The sequence below is a fragment of the Schistosoma mansoni genome, chromosome 1, assembly GCF_000237925.1.
Source record: "Schistosoma mansoni strain Puerto Rico chromosome 1, complete genome".
Taxonomy (NCBI): Eukaryota; Metazoa; Platyhelminthes; class Trematoda; order Strigeidida; family Schistosomatidae; genus Schistosoma; species Schistosoma mansoni.
The window spans coordinates 47,303,474-47,322,398 of NC_031495.1; the positions used below are offsets into that span (position 1 = coordinate 47,303,474).

The 18,925-nt window shown below is 32.3% G+C and overlaps 1 protein-coding gene across 1 annotated transcript in view; it reads right to left on the reverse strand.

Annotated features, from left to right (window-relative positions):
* The window catches only part of Smp_171790 (hypothetical protein), a gene marked incomplete at both ends in the record, with an annotated part of 108,417 nt that overhangs the window by 63,827 nt on the left and 25,665 nt on the right, over positions 1-18,925 (reverse strand). The window contains 15 exons of the mRNA XM_018794641.1: positions 579-892; positions 2,023-2,157; positions 3,254-3,491; positions 4,199-4,495; positions 5,935-6,325; positions 6,549-6,786; positions 8,060-8,690; positions 9,115-9,361; positions 10,125-10,297; positions 11,118-11,560; positions 12,421-13,084; positions 14,401-14,714; positions 15,696-15,910; positions 17,085-17,190; positions 18,428-18,847. Of these exons, the coding sequence (XP_018649033.1) occupies positions 579-892; positions 2,023-2,157; positions 3,254-3,491; positions 4,199-4,495; positions 5,935-6,325; positions 6,549-6,786; positions 8,060-8,690; positions 9,115-9,361; positions 10,125-10,297; positions 11,118-11,560; positions 12,421-13,084; positions 14,401-14,714; positions 15,696-15,910; positions 17,085-17,190; positions 18,428-18,847 (4,826 nt within the window). The remainder of the gene's footprint in view (positions 1-578; positions 893-2,022; positions 2,158-3,253; positions 3,492-4,198; positions 4,496-5,934; positions 6,326-6,548; positions 6,787-8,059; positions 8,691-9,114; positions 9,362-10,124; positions 10,298-11,117; positions 11,561-12,420; positions 13,085-14,400; positions 14,715-15,695; positions 15,911-17,084; positions 17,191-18,427; positions 18,848-18,925) is intronic.

An 18,925-nucleotide genomic window follows, 5' to 3' on the forward strand; every position in this document is an offset into this window, starting at 1 on the left:
TTAAAATTGCTTCATATTTGTCTTCCTCCCTATACTATATCCTTATATACTACCACCACTAAATTAACTACTTCTATGAATTTGGTGTTTATCTTGTTGTGCTAATGATGTGTGACGACTTGGACCGATGCATAAATGTGCCTGGTCCTACGTTGTGGCTGACTGACTGACTGACTGAAACCATTCAAAATAATCAACAGACATCCATATATGATATCGAACATGTACTCTGTAATTTGGTTGTAAATATTATAACAAGCAATTTCCACTAATCATGTACAAAAGGTAGATTGGAATCTAAGGTGTACGAGAAACAGATGTCTTGAAGTAAAACAGCATGGGCTATAAAATAAACAATTGTTTTTTGACAATGGTGATATTGAAAAATATTTCGTAACTGAAAGAAATGTTCCATTTTTTTCACTTACTGCGCTATGATATGATGTACTTCTAAGACCAATTAATCACCAGGAGTTATTCAGTCCAATTTCTATTATCTTTTAACATAATATGTGTTGTGTATGATTTATGATGAAATTAAAATATAACATATTTTAAAATGGTCTATAACAACTCACCTTACGTATAACAGTCTTTGTCTTCGGTACAGTAGAATATAACTCAACATAATTCGCTAATCGTCTCCAACATGAAGGACCAAGATTACTAGGTGATCTTGGGGCATTCATTGACGAGTCTTCAGATTGTGAAATTCGACTAGTAGGAACTGGTGAAAATGACGATACGGTGGTAGTAATAATGTCATTTAAACTAGCTGGATTAGTAATGATCAGCAAATCTTTATCCGTGCTAGAATTAGATGAATTCTCACCAGAAGAACGATCATGTTCAAAAGTAAATGCAGGAAATGGTTCTTCATTGTTGTTGAACCCTGAAAATAAATGGTTTACAGTTAGATATACGTACAGCCTAAAAGTTAGAAGTTAATGAAAGGGTAGTAACTGAACAGCCTAGCCGGATAAAAGCTGTAAGTAACGTAACCTTCACATTTCCAATAATTCTTTGAGGATCCTGAGATAGAGGTAAGTTAACCATAAGCGTAAACTGGAATACAGAGAACCTATATCAATCTAACAAAAAATTTTTAATTGGTTTAATATCGTTTTTAACGAAATACTCTGTGCAAATCACTGAGTTTTTCTTATCAACAATCACGCGTTTAATGCAACAAGGTTTGATAGAGATTCTTAGTTTTGACGAGAGGCCATAGCTATTATGGTTGTATGAAGTTGCAAATAAGGAACATTAGACTTTAGCTTAATAAGTTTAAGTTTTTGAACTTGATGAAAGACTAGAAAATTCTAACATCAGTCATCCCATGTGGAGTCTTGAGTGAATATTGAACAAAATTTCGAAGTCCCCTAACTTAAAGTGGTGTTTCAGTTGATAATAAATATGAGATCGAAATAAATCTTAAAATGCACAACTCAAACAAGAATTATAAGTTTACAGTAAATAGTTTTACATTAATTTATGGATTTTATTTATTCACTCAAGATTTCTTTTTAAAAATAGTGGAATATAGATTAATATATAACAAAACTGTGGAAAGACCAAACTGGAAAAAAAATCAAATAGAACGATAATTAAACTGTTGTTATGGAGTGGGCTTTTTATGATTTAACGGGATAACATTTTCAGTCGCTAAAATCAATGGACAGAATGCTAAGTGATAGATGAAGCTTAATGATATGATGTTACCGAGTGATGGCTACTAACCAGATCGCATTGTCGATTTAGGTCGAAAATAATTAGTAGTCAAGATCAAAGCTACTAACCAAATGTATAGTTTTTTGTGCAATAAAAATAACATGGTCATATAAAGAATATGAACATAAAATAAATACAACCAAATATCATAGGCGATGGAAGGAATTTAGTAAGTAGGTTACTTATTACCAAATCTAATAGAGACTTAACCGTTAGACATAATCCATGGGCATAGTATCAACTGGATAGTGCTTTTGTTAGACTTTAAGTCTTTATGCATAGTTTACTCACTTTCATATTTATTTTTACTCTTTGACGCTTCGCTTAGATTATTCGATCGTCCACTATCAACAGAGTCTTCACCACCAAAACGAACATATGCTGAAGAGCGAGATCGAAACGTTCCATCGGTATCATCTGATGAACCTGTAGATATATCGCAGTTAGTAATCATGAATTTAAAAAAAGATATGGAAAAATTGGTTTGAAATATATGATGAAATTGAGGTATCTAACAGAAAAAGTCCAGTATATTGGTGTGTATAAGGGCGAAATCTTGACATAATATTTACGTGAAATATAAAATCCATTGGCTGAAATAATTGACTTCAAACTACTGCATAGAACAAGGACCGAAAATGGCCCAGGCAAAAGTGTATGTACTTTATTAAGACCGAACATTCCTAAGCACACTTTCGAAAAGTAATATATTACTAGAGATGGTGTTATTCTCAAAGAAACGTCACAATATCGTCATGCTAGTTTGAACAGAATTGCGGTCTCACTATTTCATCTGAAATTTGTTGCTTTTAGATTTAAGGTCACTTCAGTCAACTTGGACAGTATGGTAGAACTTTAACGAATAAATGTTCCGGTCAATATTAGCCAGATAAATAGATACACGATAAGTAATCTTGATATTTAAGACAAGATAATATCTAGAAGTCGATAAGTAATAACTTTAAAAGAAAAGCTACAATGCCCTGGTACGGCTGAGAATGGGGAGAGTTCGCTCTCCCTCTCGAAAAGCTCTCACATGGCCACGCGAATATATAGCCTCTGCCAGGGAAGTCCTACTCACTGCCTTTTCGTAGCCGGGGTGTTGTTTACGAAAGTGAAAGGATGAAAAGCGAATGTGCGACGCTTTAACCGGGTTGGTGGACACAGAGGGTTCATCTAGGGGAGTTGGAAAACCCTGATTCCAAATCAATGGTGTACATGGGCTCCAGTATTTTGAGGGAACAAATGGCGTATGAATCAATCGTTGGTCACCGGCTACCATGGGACTGCATCTCCTCACGATGCTCCACTGCCTTGTGGATTAGACCTTTTGGCCAAAGGCTCCAGGTGGGCCCCCTAAGAAAACCACCTGCTTCAGTTTGGGCACCTGGGCAGTATCACAGCCCTCACACAAATTAAATGAGATTTATGCGGCGCATATGTATCTGGTGCTTCCTCGTACCAATATTTGTGTTTTAATAATTAAATAATATGTAAAAAAAAGTCCTGAATACAACAGTACCTTTAGAATCATGTTTCTGTGACCATACCACTGTTGGTGTTATGATAATTGGATTAACTGATTGATCATCACGTGACATATATTTACATGTATCTCTAGCACAATAAATCATTGTAACAAATTGATGAACAAGACGTAACAAGGATAAATTGACGTGTTGTCGAATAAAATCAATATGTAAGATAATATCTAGTTTAGTGGTGGTTTGCATTTGACTCATATTATTCGTTTTTTGCTTCTAAAAGAGAAAGTGGATAAAAAAATAGTTCAGTTTAAACCAAAATACTGAGAATATAAAGATGAGTATATTAACCATTTTAAGGTTAAATGATCAATAGTATTATTATTCGGTGAAAGCTAAGTTTAAAAAAACACCCCAAATCATAGTTACTCGAATAAAAAATCAACTAGGTTGACAAGAGATGATCAACAAGTAGGCCTTCACATGTATTTACTAATTGTTAGGGGTTCTTCAGTAAGGTGTACTAGTCCTAACTGAATAAATTCATTTACTCGTCAAGTTGTAAACAGTGTCGTCACTTATAGTCGTACAGTGTGAAATGAGTTTGAGTCCCAAAGAAAGTATTAGTCACCTTACTAACGAAACAAAATGTAAGAAACCCAGATTTAGAACCTTCTACAAATCGCTTCCAACCGGCGTAAATGCTGTTTATTTTTTACGCTGTAATAAATTATTCTGCATAAAGTTAAAGTGTATGATTGTTTGAAACTACACTAACAACGATGTGGAGATTCCCTAATAAAAACAGTTTGAACTACAAAGTAGCTCTATATGACCTAGACAGTGCACCTGCTGAACTACGAAAAAGTGGAAAAGGTGGATATATGAATTTTACCATTACAATATTTGGAACCGCATGAATATTGGTTATAAAATAACAACAGTAAATACCTCATTAGAGAATAAAATATATGCTGACTTACATGAGATGTAAATGATGAACCATTGTAGTCAACAATATCGCGTAATATCAATTGTGATGCAAAATTACAACACAAAAACGCTGATTGTCTTTGGAAAGATGTTTGTTGAGTAAACGAGAGATTAGTTGGACGAGGGTTATTAGGATCATTTATCTGTTCAGATACAGGAATCTTCGGTAAAGAATGAAAAATGGGATTACGAGCAGACGAAACAATTTCGATTTGAAATGTTTGTAGAAGACCATCAATGGAGAGAAAACCATCAAATTTCTTCATCAAGGTTGTGCGACGAATTCCCTATAAATCAAGAGTATATATATATATATATATATATATATATATATATATATATATATATATAATCCATTATGTAAAATAACTTGCATTGATTTTCCCCTACATGCAGAAGGGATTCTAATTTAACAAAAAGCAAATATTATTGTATCCTACAACTTTGACCAAGTGCGTGGCAATCAAATCTACTGTCGTTAAAGACTGAGCATAAGTTAAGTCAGGTTGGTCAAAACCGTAACACTAGCCGTTATCAAACCAAAATTAAAGTGATTTTGTAGGATTTGTAGGATTTGTAGTCATTTACCTATACGGGTTAAACACTCCTTAAGACAATACATCAATCATATGAAATGCAAGAAAATCATGAACTGATCTAATTTAGACCGTCATTGGGAACTTGAACGCACTGGATGGCCGTTTCGTCCTAGTTTGAGACTCCTCAGAAGTGCATATCCACGATCTTGCACACAGCAATCACACTCGGGACGTTCAGTCTCGCGTAAGAGAACTCTTAATTCATGTGCCATAAGCCCTGGGTTAGATTCATGCATACGGGAATGCGGGTACGCACTGCTGAGGCGTTCATTACTAGAACGAAACGAACATCCAGTGCTTCCAGGTTTTCATTAATAATCTAAACTAGATTGGTTCGTGGTTTCATTAAAATTCAACAATCCCTATAAACCCATAATGGATTATAGGAATTATTTGAAAGTAAAAATACACATAAAAACCCTAGGCATTATCATTAAATAATGTTGTGAGAAAACTAATAAACTGTCGCGCACGCAATAGGAATAAATGGAATAAGTGAGTAAATAGACTATGTTTACTCATTTAGATCTACACCAAATAGTTACACTTAAACTCAAATGAAATTTTAAAAGCCAGTTCCACCAAAATACTGGAATTAAATTCCGGAGAATAAACAATAATTCTCTTGACAACAGCTTTTTACTGAGACTCATGGTTAAATATACCCAGTTTTAACTGAGTTTAATTTCTTTTTAACATTGCTGTCTACAATCCATGTGCGTCTTACTTATTTTATTTATTTAAACACACAAACGTTGTTGCAAGGAAACACCGAATATATGTGTGTCACACTTAGTCAATAGATTTGTTTGAGGGCTGGAATATTGCTCGGCACCAAAACCAAAGCAGGTGATTTCCTTGGGTAGCCACTCCCCGAGCCTTCGACCTAGAGGTAAAACCAAATTTTTTATACAGAAACTAATGATGCATATGGCGACCAAATATACTTTACAGAAAGATTTATAGTTATATAAACTGGATAATCACGCTAACAGTTTACAAATTCAATGAAACAGTCTAATAACAAACAGATCTTACTGATTAAAAATCATGTCACATAACAACAAGTGTAACAATAAAGAGGGTTAATCACAGATCCATCGGGGAAAATTGAGCAAGCAACTTACCTTTATACTTAATCCGACTGATTCTAGCAATGGTGAGAAAAGGCTTTGTATATAAGCCATATAACGATATTGAGCATTCAAATGAGCGGCTTGTTCGAAATCAGACGTTGTAATTTTACAATCTGTAGTACCATAGTGATCAAAGTTTGAAGTATTCAAAATCTGTTCTTCTTTTGTACACTTTATTGGCTTTTTTGATGAAGTCTTAGAACTGTTATCAGTGGATACTGCTGTTGCAACATGATCATTTTCACAAACTTGTAAATCTGTACCACTTACGGAAGATAATCTATTTGCAAGTGATGTATGAACAGTATTATGTTGATTGGAGTCAATGATGTTTGCTGAAGACTGTGGGGTTGAAAGAGTAACTTTAGATGTTAAAGAGTGTCTACAAATAGACATATAGAAGGAAACCAGAAAAACAATAAATTCAAAGAAAGCCTCACTGAAAATCAAACGAAAACATATCAGACATTTTATAAGAAATATTTACCTTATATGTAATAAAATATTCAATAAAACACAGTATAAAACAAGATGCAACAAATTTCAACTTATATGCACCTAAATGATAAAGATAACAAATCAAGATTATAAATCAAAGCACCTACTCCATGATATTTGCTCTGGCATCTTGAAGGAAACGTTTCATAATTGGATTATGAATTAAAGGATCACCAGTATCATTAATGCAATCACTTAATTTATCAGTTGCATCCCAATACACTTCATCTGTTTGATCGTAAATATCATCATTTATTAGATTTGATCCTTGTATATCATCATTGATAGGTTTATCAGTTAAGTAATGAATATTGTCATCTGATTGTTTTCTATAACACCCTATATCTATTTTAAAACAAAGGAAAAAGAATACATTTATATATGTGAAATATGAAAGAATCCTATTGAGTCACTAAACAAAATATAAGCAGTTGTTAGGTGAAAAAAATTCACTACAGCCGTACAGTTGTATGAATAATGATCTTTACATAAAGTAGTATGTAACAAATTAAAAAAGTAAATTATTAGCAATTACCAAAAATTGAGTTCACGAGTAGCGAATAATAGTTACGCAACTCTCTTAAATGTACTGAGAAATGATGGAATGAAGACATTGAACGAAACTCAAATATAATTGTGATGAAAGTAGAAAAATAAAGAAGTTATGACGAACAAAGGAAGCTACTTTTGGGAACATTAATTCACTTAATTCAAAGTTTGCAAAGTATTGACAATTAGTTTTGTTCCTGGGTTATTCGACAAACCATAAGCTTTCATTTATTGCATGATTCACTGTCATTTCATTTTCTATTCCAAAACTATTGTAATTTAAAAGTAACCTATTGTGTTCTATTTTTCCACTATATGCTTGGTTTAGACATAATTGTATTTTTCTAATTGTTTGCTCGTTGTGGCTGTGTTACTGATTTATTTATTCATATATCTTCTTACACTTATCTGAATTGGGAATCATTAAGATGAGGAGTATAAGATAGGAAATAATATCGAAAAAAGTGTAAGTCTAAGCACATAAAATAAAATTTAGGAGAAATAAATCAAATCAAAATATGGAAAGTTAATAATGAGACTTAATATTTAGAAGACAGAAAATAGATTCAAATGTGCCACTGTAACGTCTTCAATCATTAATTATTAGTATTGCATGGGATTCAAGAAAATTTTCTGCAACTTCCAACATGGTTTAAACCAACAGTTAACTTAATGAACTGATAATATTTCTTGATTTACCAGTGTTGTAACATGAGAGAAAATCACATGACTACAAACACTCTTATCTGACTGTCTGATCAAGAATTAGACACAAATAACCTAGTGTGTTGACATAAATACAATTTGGGATGAAATTAAACATTTGTGAAAGGGGGATTACGTATTTGTTGGTTCTGAATAGTCAATTACTGCTTAAATTGTCTCGTTATGTCCGATGTATACATTTATATTCGCTAAATTGGAATGAATGAAGAGAATGCCTCTCTCTTAAGGATATCAGACTATTGAAAAACACTTTAGGTAATATTTTAATAAGACCATGGATTATATTTATACATTGACAATGTTTATCACCATATTACAATTGTATAGCAACGTTTAAACTGACTTGAATTGACATCTGTAATTGGATTTAATCCATCTTCAATATTTGTTAACCCTGCTCTAGCAGGACGAGGAGATGTGGGAGATAACGAACCAACAACCATTTTCAACAGGCGAGATGTAACTGCAGGACTAGGAGCGGTAAGATAATTTCCAGTTTTTGGATTTGTTATAAGTGGTTTCCCAGTCCCGGTTTGCTGAAGTGAGTCATTATCTTTAATCTGACAATCATTAGAAGTACTAAACATTGAACCAGCCTTACGGATAATAGCGTTTGGAAATGAAGATTCATCAAAGTCATTCTGACGAACATCAACTGCATAATTAGTGCACAAAGGAATTGAAGGTGTTGCAAACTCTCGTAAAGCTTTCAAATCTGATACACTTACAGCAAGAGAATCAACTAAAAAACGCCATTCTCGTGTTAATGAGAGAATTCCACGATGAAGAAACTCATTTTGGGGGACAACAGAATCTTTAAGCATTTCAGACAAAAGTTCGTCAGCTCTTGTTATCCCATAATAATCACTCATTGTTAGTAGATAACGCCTCAAGACAATTAGTAACTGACAACTAGGATCAAAGCGTAATACATGAGCAGTTTCCGTACGATGTAGAGCATATCCCTCTAAATCCTAAAGAAAAATAAGAAGGAACAAAAGTCTGTAGTCAGAAAATCTCATTTTAAACACAATAAGAATAACAATGGAGAATAAACAGTTTAGGTGAAGATGGTTTATAAAATTACTTTAAAACCCGTAATATGAACCGGCAGAAGTTTTGAAAGAAACTGTTGTGCTTTAGAAAGATATCAGCTAGTCTAAAAATCATCACTTCTTAGTAATTTGTAGGTTGAATAATTAAAGAATCTAAACTTCAGTAATGTTTTAAACTGTAAGGTACGTTGTTAAGTATTGTGTAGCTTGTGAATGTTTTTTTAGTTAAAATTCAGTAGTAATTAATTCACCTTATATAAATCATTGGAATTGAAAAATGGCAACCTAATAATTCGACGTCTTAACAAAGACAAAATAACAAAATGTTTAAAATAAACATTACATCATTTTTCATAACTAATTGGACTTTATTTCTGATTGGATATGAATATCGTTTGTTATTATTATTCATTGTATTCAGAACCTCTGATCTTGGATTAACAACTTCAGCCATAAGACAGGAAATAACAGATAAAAGACGGCGTTCTGAATTTGATCGAAACTGTTTACAAATAGCAATTAAACGATTACAAGGATCTATCCATGCACGAATGGTTGGAGCAGCAGTGCTCAGTAAATTCCAATCAGATCTACATTAAGCAAAAAAAGTAAACATCATGCCAATTCTTTGAAGTTTATAAAAAAATAATACGAAAGAAAAAACCACTTTCAAAATTGGTTGATTCAAGAACAATTTACGAATAAAATATGGGTGACGAAATTTCTAGCAAGCCACAGTCAGTCAGTTATACACAATGTAGATTCTAACACATACATGCATCGGTTCAAGTTGCCACATTGCTTTAGCGTAGCGAAATATAATTGTCAAGAAAAAGTGTGGAATCCTTCTGCTCCATTGAAGCCGATTCTGGCCCATGTCACCCAAAATATCGAACCATTGGTTATATAATCGCCTGGACCACAACCAGATAGTTTGTTTCCATAAACATGACTCAGCTCGACTGCCAATGACCTCATGGATGGTGTCACGTTTTAATTTGGTTACCCGAAGATTTCTTCCAGCTTACTCGTACATCAACAGGCATCACTCATTGAGGTACCGAGTGGTTGGCCATGAGGCACACTATCTTGTTATTATTAAAAATCAAACGGATGATCAAGATTTTAGTAAAAATATTTCGCGCACGTTCATTTGAAATCCACACATCCGCTTTACAGTGCGAATTCTAATTGTATTAAAATAATTTACTTCTTTTCAGTAGTATCTAGATGTCTATCAAAAGCTAATGATAGTATATTGTATTTAATTTTTTTAAAATAACAACTTTAGTACATAAACACGAAAGTATTCACTGATGTTCCTAATGATCAAACTTGTCATTATGTATTTACCTGATAAGTTCTATTCTTCTTTTATTAGGTAAACGTTTCGGTGCAGCAAAATTAAGCCATACTGTATTAACAACTAATTTTGATGACAAACCGTTGACGTTATTCACTTTTTTATCATTTGGCGAATCACCAGTCTGAGCTTGAGGCGAAGTATTAAGTCCAGAAGGAGCAGTCTAAAATTAATGTATAAATTAGTAAATTTCCTTTTTTTTATGCATTGAGCAATTAACATGTATCAAAAGCATTTGTTAATATCAACTGTGAACATAAAGCTATGGGTTCATATTATGATTGGAGAGAAAATTATGCGTATCATTATATGATCTATTTGAAGCATCCAGGTTTATAGTTAGATTTTACTTCAAAGATAACAATCGACCTTGTCAATAATCAGACAAATAGTTTTACATTTGCTTTGGAAGTTTGTGAAAAAAGTTAGCATATTTGATAAAAATGAGATAATAGTTGACCAAAATTCACAGAAAAAAATAAGTATTTATGGTATGTATTAGACTGATTGTCGCTTTTAGTAATGAAGTAGAATGATAATTCTATGTTCCAGTTTTATATGGAGAGTTAAAATTGCAACTAACATACAGAAATCAAGGTACTTCTGTATAATTTCCCGAAAATCTAGATGATATCCAGTGAAGTGTAAACTTAATGGTAAAGGCACCCTCTTTCAGATAGCAGATATGTGATCCGAAACTCACATAAATCACTTACGGTTGAGCAGCCGGATAGTAGCATCATGAAACCTTATCCTACCAATAAGACTAAAAGCAAATTACACTACTCTGTATATGGCAAATGAAATTAAACAAAAAAATGACATCTGAACTCAAACATTTTCGAGCATAGGTAATTTACACACACAAATAATAAATTACGAGTTGCTGGAAATAAGCGCTGGTATGAAAAAACAGACAGCTATTTATTGATGGAAGATAAAATGAAACATATCGTAAAATCCTTTAGTAGGTTTTTATTTACCTCCTTCCAAGTATGTTTTGGTTGTTGGTCGGTAGATGTCGTCTTTGCATCTTGTTCGGCTGATATTGGATCAGGGAATCCACTACGCTGAACCCAGGAAAATGCTAAACCTTGTAAGCCACACTCAAACATAATCCAACCAAAACTTTGTTCTTCAAAATATTTGGATGGACATAAAGATTCACTTGTAGAACTAAGATTGGAACTACACGGATCCGATGTAAAACGAAAGAATGCTCTAGAAGATTCAAAAGGTATTGCTGTTAGTAAAACATCTGCATTGAATTGACTGTGACGTGTAAGACGACGTAATTGTCCATGAATTCTTCGTACTGTTACTTGACAAACTAATTCACTTCCTAAATGTTCACTATCCAGTGAATTACTGATAACATAATTCGGTTCGCTCACAGATGGTTTCACATAACTTGAGTTGATGACATCTATGAATTGAATTACATGAGAAAAAAGGAATCCATAAGAGTTTTCTAAAAATAACTAAAATTTATCATTAGAGAAAATATTATTACTGTTCAAAGCACATTTAACAATAAATCGTTTAATGAACTAAGAACCTAGCTGTCCGCATTAATAGATGATCATTACTATTTCACTGATAAAGTTACATAGCGTGTAAATTAATCAAAAAGATTTGCAAACAGATACAAACAATTTTGTTGTTTACTAGTAAGGGTTTATCATTTCCTTTTGTTGATATTCAAGACTATAGTAATTCAGTCTTTGATGCCATATGTGAACTCTTAGAGTAGTCCTTCGATATAGCACTGTCATATTTACTTGTTTAAGCACACAAACATTGATACAAAAAGGCACCAAATATATGTGAGTCACACTTCATCATTCAATTTGTGTTAGGGACGGGATACTGCCCGAGAGCCCATATCGAGTTTTAGTAAATTTCAAGTTAAGTTTAAGTTTTGGTGTGAATATCAACAATGGAATGTAGGTATGTCCAGCTTACGAGTTCTAGATAAGAAGAAATGTGTCATGACTTCTACTAGCCATATATTAAATCTTGCTCTGTGTTCAAAGAAGTTAGATAAGAATACAAATGATATCTAACACTACACTGAATTAAACTCCAAGTTGGTATTGTCTAGTGCAAAATATATCTCATGATAAAATTTCACCTAATAAATATTTAATAGATCGGTTTCCGGGACAATTAACGGTCAAATAAATAATAAACACTTGAATGTAGAGAACAATTCTCGAGAAAGAAAATATAGGAAAACGTAAGACTTAGCAGACAACAAACAACTTGTGTGGAAATAACGCTTACCATCAACTTTTTGATTGGGTTTCGAACCCGACAACGAAGAAATATATTCCATACTAGGTGGTTGAATATTATTCTTAACTCTATAACCATCAACCAGTTTCATGCATCTATTTTCGTTTACATTTTCTGATTTTCCTCGACATTGATATTCACTACCTTTTGGATCATTCAAAAGGGTATCATGCCATTTGTTTGATTTTTGCATAATAATACTTGGCTCAGAGGATTGCGCAAATGTATCATAAGTGTAACTTAAATCGGGCGAATTATATAGAACAGGTGGAGCAGACGGTTGTCTTTTATGTTGTTTTCTAACAGGGAATGAATTATTTACTTCTTCAATACGATTACTTTTATCATTACTGTTATCCTTATAAATAAGGTTATATCGTTCTGATAGACTGGAATAAGTTTGAAGCATATCATGAACACTGGATGAAATATTTTTCATTGGAATATTATCTTTTTGGGACTTGGTGGTATTCTGTACGTTACTAGTACTTGGTGGTTTAGCAGTGAAATGAATTGAGTCAGCCGTTGATGATGCTACAATAGGTCGATTACTAATATTTGAATCAGGTGTAGATATGCTGTTATGTTTATCCGGTAAACAAACATTAATAGGTTTATCAGTTAATGATTGTCGTTTATAAGATGCCATTAGCTAGTTAATAAAGAAAAAATTAATGAGGAAATAAAGGGTATATTATTTTTAGGATGTAAAACTTCATAAGTAATTAGAAAATTACAAGTAATTTTGGTTATATTACTCAAATAAGTAGTGCTGAGATTTCCAGATTGTAGTGAAAACAACACAAACTAGAGGGAAATTTAACTGAAAGAAATCAGTGTGATTTTGATTTAAAAAATTAATATATATATATATATATATATATATATCACAGGATATAGTCTGTACGTAATCAGAACCACAGTGAACAATAGATGAGTTTGAAAGTAGTATGATGTGAATTATTGATAAACATACATAGATAGCCAAAGATTATGAAAATTTATTCGGTTCTAACAGAATTACTATAACTATATAACAGAATATTTTTATCTTACGCATAAGAAACAAATACGTAATTACTGCAGAAAGTGTAATAAATCAATTTCTTCACGATTTTCACAACTATGATTTCATTATAAATAAAAACACAGAATATCCACGTAAATAGTACTAAATTGAAAACCCAACTGTAGCTCAAAGCCAAGTGTATACATATCTAAGCTTGTTAACATTAGTTACCAAGTAGAGATTCATGTATTCGGCAAGAAGTTACACAACTTTTGTTAGGGTTGGAGATCAGGATTGAAACTTCCCATGAGTAGTGGTAATTTGAAAGCTTTTCTCGCCAGGACTCCAGGTTGAATATATATAACATTTTTAAGATCTATGTAAACGTTTATATTCAGATTTATCATAAATAAATTTCAACACGTCATTCGTAGTACATGAATTGTAAAAAAAGGGGAAATTTCACCAAGTATAGATATTGATAAATTTTTAGTCAGTCAGTCACAACGTAGAAACTGTATGTATGTAAGTCGGTTCAAGTTGCCATATTTCATTAGCACACAGAGATGAAGTTGTCAAACCAAGTTCTAGAATTGTAGAGGTAGTAACAGTATCAGTGGTAATAGAAAAGATTAGGCATCGAAGATACAATACAGAAAGAAAATCAATTTTCAAGGGGAAATTGTATTACCTACCACACAGGCACGATCCAACACACAATAAATAATCTTTCAAACGTAGTACATTTTTAAACTGACAATACAATACAGTTTACAGATATTATTACCTAAGAGTTAAAACCTTGATGCAATAAAAACGACAGCAAATCACTGTGAAAAATAGAGGATCTCCATTCAAAAGAAAGATAAGTCAGTGAATTTCAAAAGAATAACTAACACTTCAGTAGACGCACAAAAACAATGATAAAAAAGTAATCATAATCATAATACTAAACTTACTTCAAAAGAAAATGAATCAACACAAAATGTCATCAATGATACACATGTTAAATCATGTAGACCAGATTTTAAACTATCCAAATGAACTAAATCTTCAACAGCATAAAGTTGTAAAAATGAAATATGAATTCGTTCCACTGATAATGAAGCTACTTTACTTGATAAAATTGAAATAATTGACGAATTATTTAATGGTGAATTAGCATTATCATCATTTTGTAATTGATGATCTGATAATTCAGAAACTAAACATAATGGTTTAGATGTATTTGAAGTATTCTTTTTAAATTTAATGGTATCTTGACTATTTGACACTGAAGATAAGAATATTTATAAAGAAATATGTATATATAAATGTCATTATTAGCTATTTAAAATGATAATTTCAATCCAATTTACAAAAACGTATATTAAAATAGAGTGTTTTCATTTCACCATACTTTTATAATGGAATTAAAAAGAGAATACAAAGCATTAATTTTAATCGAAATTAAACCACAGTTCTATAACCCTCCCCCCTCCCGAAAAAAATTTTTATTTTTATTTATACTACTAAGTTCAAGTTTTGATAGGGAAACATATTGAGAAAAATAAAGGATGATTCATTTTATTGTAAGAGTAAAGAGTTGAGATATTAACAGATGAAAGTAATTCAATAAAGTTATTGATTATTGGTTACACCAATGCTAAATATATATAGACATCTTGATTGAGTTTTAATCAATATCCGTAATTACTAGTTGATGATATTGTATGACATGGAGATTAGTAAGTCATAATGTACCAAATACATTCATTCTCATTCTTCTCCTAAATCTTAAGTTAAGTACTATTTTTTACTTTCAGACTTCAATCCCATGAGTTCCTTTAAAACTGTATTTTTTTGTTTTTAGATTTTTATTCAAGTTAAAAATAATTCCCATCTTCTCTTGGTTGATAGAAGAATGGCAGTGGTGGTACATCTACAACTGACGAATTTCCTCGTAATTGTACTCCAATCAAAGCACACTACATATGTGCTTAAGTGTTTTAATAAGTGTAAACAGGCTAACATAATCACCAAACGTTTACATGACCCTTAGTTTACCTACTGGGTTATTAGCAAAAGTAATAACAAAACACATACCACAATCATAATGATTGAAATGATAATAATAATAATAATAAACAAATAAATAAATAATAATATCTTAGTAATAATATAATTATGATTATGTACTGACTTAATTCGTAATCTGCCGATATCCTTCGAATTCTGAAAGATTTAGAAGTAATATTCTGATGAGATACATTACTAGGGATTGCATCTTGAGCAAAACGTGAACCAAGAAGATTATGTAATATTGACTGACGCTCTTCTACAGGAGCAGAAACAGCTGATAACTTATCACCAAAAACAGAACGTGATGAGTGAGTTGGTTTTTGAACAGAAGTATTTTCATTTTTTGGTATTATATTATGAGTGGAATTCAGCAATGGTTTGACTTGATGCTCCACCGATTTTACGCACCTATAGTGCATTGAATCCACAATTGATGAGGGTGAAGTAGTTTTTGCAATTGGCATAAGTATTTTTATATATCTGAAATAAATAAACGTCTACTTAATCTTTTGCAAAAGAATATAAAAGATTGAAAATAAACGAATACAATGCAATATATAAAAACAATGTGGCAGTTTCAGTCAGTCAGTCAGCGACAACGTAGGACCAGGCACATATATGCATCAGTCCAAGTTACCATACCTCGTTAGCACAACAGGATGAACACCGGATTCATAGAAGTAATTAATTTAGTGGTGGTAGTATATAAAGAAAGGTTGTATATAAGGATATAGTATAGGAAGGAAGACAAATATGAAGCAATTTTAATCTCAAGGTTTAAGGGAAGATAAAGAGTGTATACACCTACACCATTGTGATCGATTCTGCGCCATGTCACCCAGAGTCTCCAACCATTGGTTACGATAGTCACGCGGACCCCAACCAGGTAGTCTGCATCTACCAACATGGCTCAGACTAGAAGTTAGTGACTTCAAGCACTGATGCCATGTTTTGGTTTGGCCGCCCCTAACTCTCTTCCAACCATCCCCTACACTAGTCAGCATTGCGCGTCGTGGTAATGTGGCAGTTTAAAAATAAATCATATGTTACACTAGTTATATTTATTTAGAGACTTAGAATTTCATGATGTAAATAACTCGTCAATTATTATAAATTGTGAAGTACCCTATGATAAATAGAATAGCCAAGAATTTTATGTTGTAAAAAAATATAGCGATCAAATATATACAACTTGAAAAAACAGGCATTACCACTGTCACCCAAACAAGGTTAGCTCAAGTGTAATATACAGAGTTAAACGGAAGATTTATGTTCACGATATATTTGTTCGTCAATTCAGATCGAAGTTAGATCTCGAGCAACTAAATATTCTAATTCTTTATTTAAAACAACAATATCATAGGTTAATATAGTTTAAGAAATGACTGCAACCAACATTGTAGCTATAAATTTTGCAATCTTTTATTTCTCAATGCAAACTGTATCAAGATGAACTGGAGAACACAATGTAAACTTCAAAAAAGAAAAAAACTGATTAATAAGACAAATGCTGTTATTCAAATGAAAATTATTTATAGGGACATAATAAAATTTTCATAAAATAGAAATATGGATGATTTACCTTTCAAGTGATTCAGTCAAAAGTGGGGTAAAAAGTAAGTTAATTGGACCTTTAAGCCAAACAATAGCTTTCGATTTTACAGTAGTACTTCCAGAATCAACATTATCTGAGAGAAAAAAACAACACAAAACTGAATAAATAAGTGCTTAGTGGATTTCTACACAATACACTAAAGTAGAAGTTGCATTATACTGTATTTTATTAATTCACACAGTAATCTATAAAATATACTCCATTTTTCTCATTGGGATAAAACTAAAAACCAATTACTGAATTAATTAATGTACAACAGAATCAATTTAACCTTAACGTACTGAATGCATAAAATGGGCATGAATGAATAATAATAAGTATTGATGGTTGCGTGGCGAATGTTATTTATGCTGACAGTATAAGTAGTATGTAGCAATAATCGGAAGGAAATGCCTGGCAGCAGGAGATTGAAATGAACAGAATAGGAAGGAAACCGAAGAGCAGCTAGAATAACAAGAGAATTAGGGAAGCAGTGGGTTATTTAAAGGACAACTGAAGGAAGCTGTCCGAGTGATGTATTTAATGTATGATTTTCATATTGTACTAAGCTATTGTGTGATTTTGCATTCAACAATAAATTGGTTTTCCCCGCCTGAATTTCGTTCACTACAATTGAAGTACACGCTGTTATGATCTGTGAGAGCTGAATGTAATTTCGAATTCCAAACAACTATGAGGTTCTTCTCTTATACAAAAAGGAATTTACGTGAGTTAGGTAGAAAGGATGACTAAAACACTGTGAAATTTCAAAGTTAATAACCCACACGTGAAGAAGGGAGAGAAAAGATGAGACTTTCAGGAAAGTTTTAACATTCCTAACGGAAGTCGAAATTGTAATAGCAACAACTATTGCTTTGAAAGACAATAAAAATAAAAGACTAAGACCATTTTCGCCAATCAGACAATACCAAATGTCAACAGAGTAATACTGTATGGAAAGAATTTACTGAAGACTTCTATGAATGTCAGAACCATATGAAAACAAGATAATTCTAGACTTTACAAAAGAAGCCAGGAACGACAAAATAGTTTTTCTACATAGTAGTTGAAAATTTGGAGATATTCTTCGTCTGTAAAAGGAAACGAGACATTAGAGCGATGGGAAAAACAACTGTAATAGATTCTCAAAGAAATTAAACGGATCACAAAAATCTTGATTGAACTAAATAACAAGTAATTAAAATCACCACAAATATAAACATATCAAATATACTGCAATGAAATTAAGAAATGACTCTCCAGCTTTGTATTTTTCCGTTCTTATCTTTTACTACATTATAGATTTTAAAGAGATTATTACAATCACTTACAATTTGATTCTTTCTGTGTCAAATCTGGAGGATTCGAAAGAGGATTAGCAGGATGTGATGGAGTTGAATCTGAACGAATAGTAATGGACTGGGATGAGAAACCGGTGTGCCGAATCTGAAAACGTGGAGCAATGGCAATTTTAGGTTGACATTGACGGAGAAGATCAAAAACAGTTACATTCTGATGAGGTGAGGACTTTGAACGACTTGAGCACGCATTTTTATCAACTCTTAACAGATTATCTAATGAGCGTAGGCAGGTGTTCCCAGGATATATATGTTTACAAATATGCCAACGATTTCGAAGACTTATTGAGCAGTTTAAACCAGCCACACATTTAAATGAGCTTAAGTGCCGACCGTAAGCTGGACGTAGGAGACCGCTTTCGCTAATTGGTCTATTTAATTGAGTCCGGAGATCTGAAAATAGTAGAATCATATAAAAGACAATGCAATAAGTAATGTCATTCTTCTGTGATGCATAATTTACGTCAACAA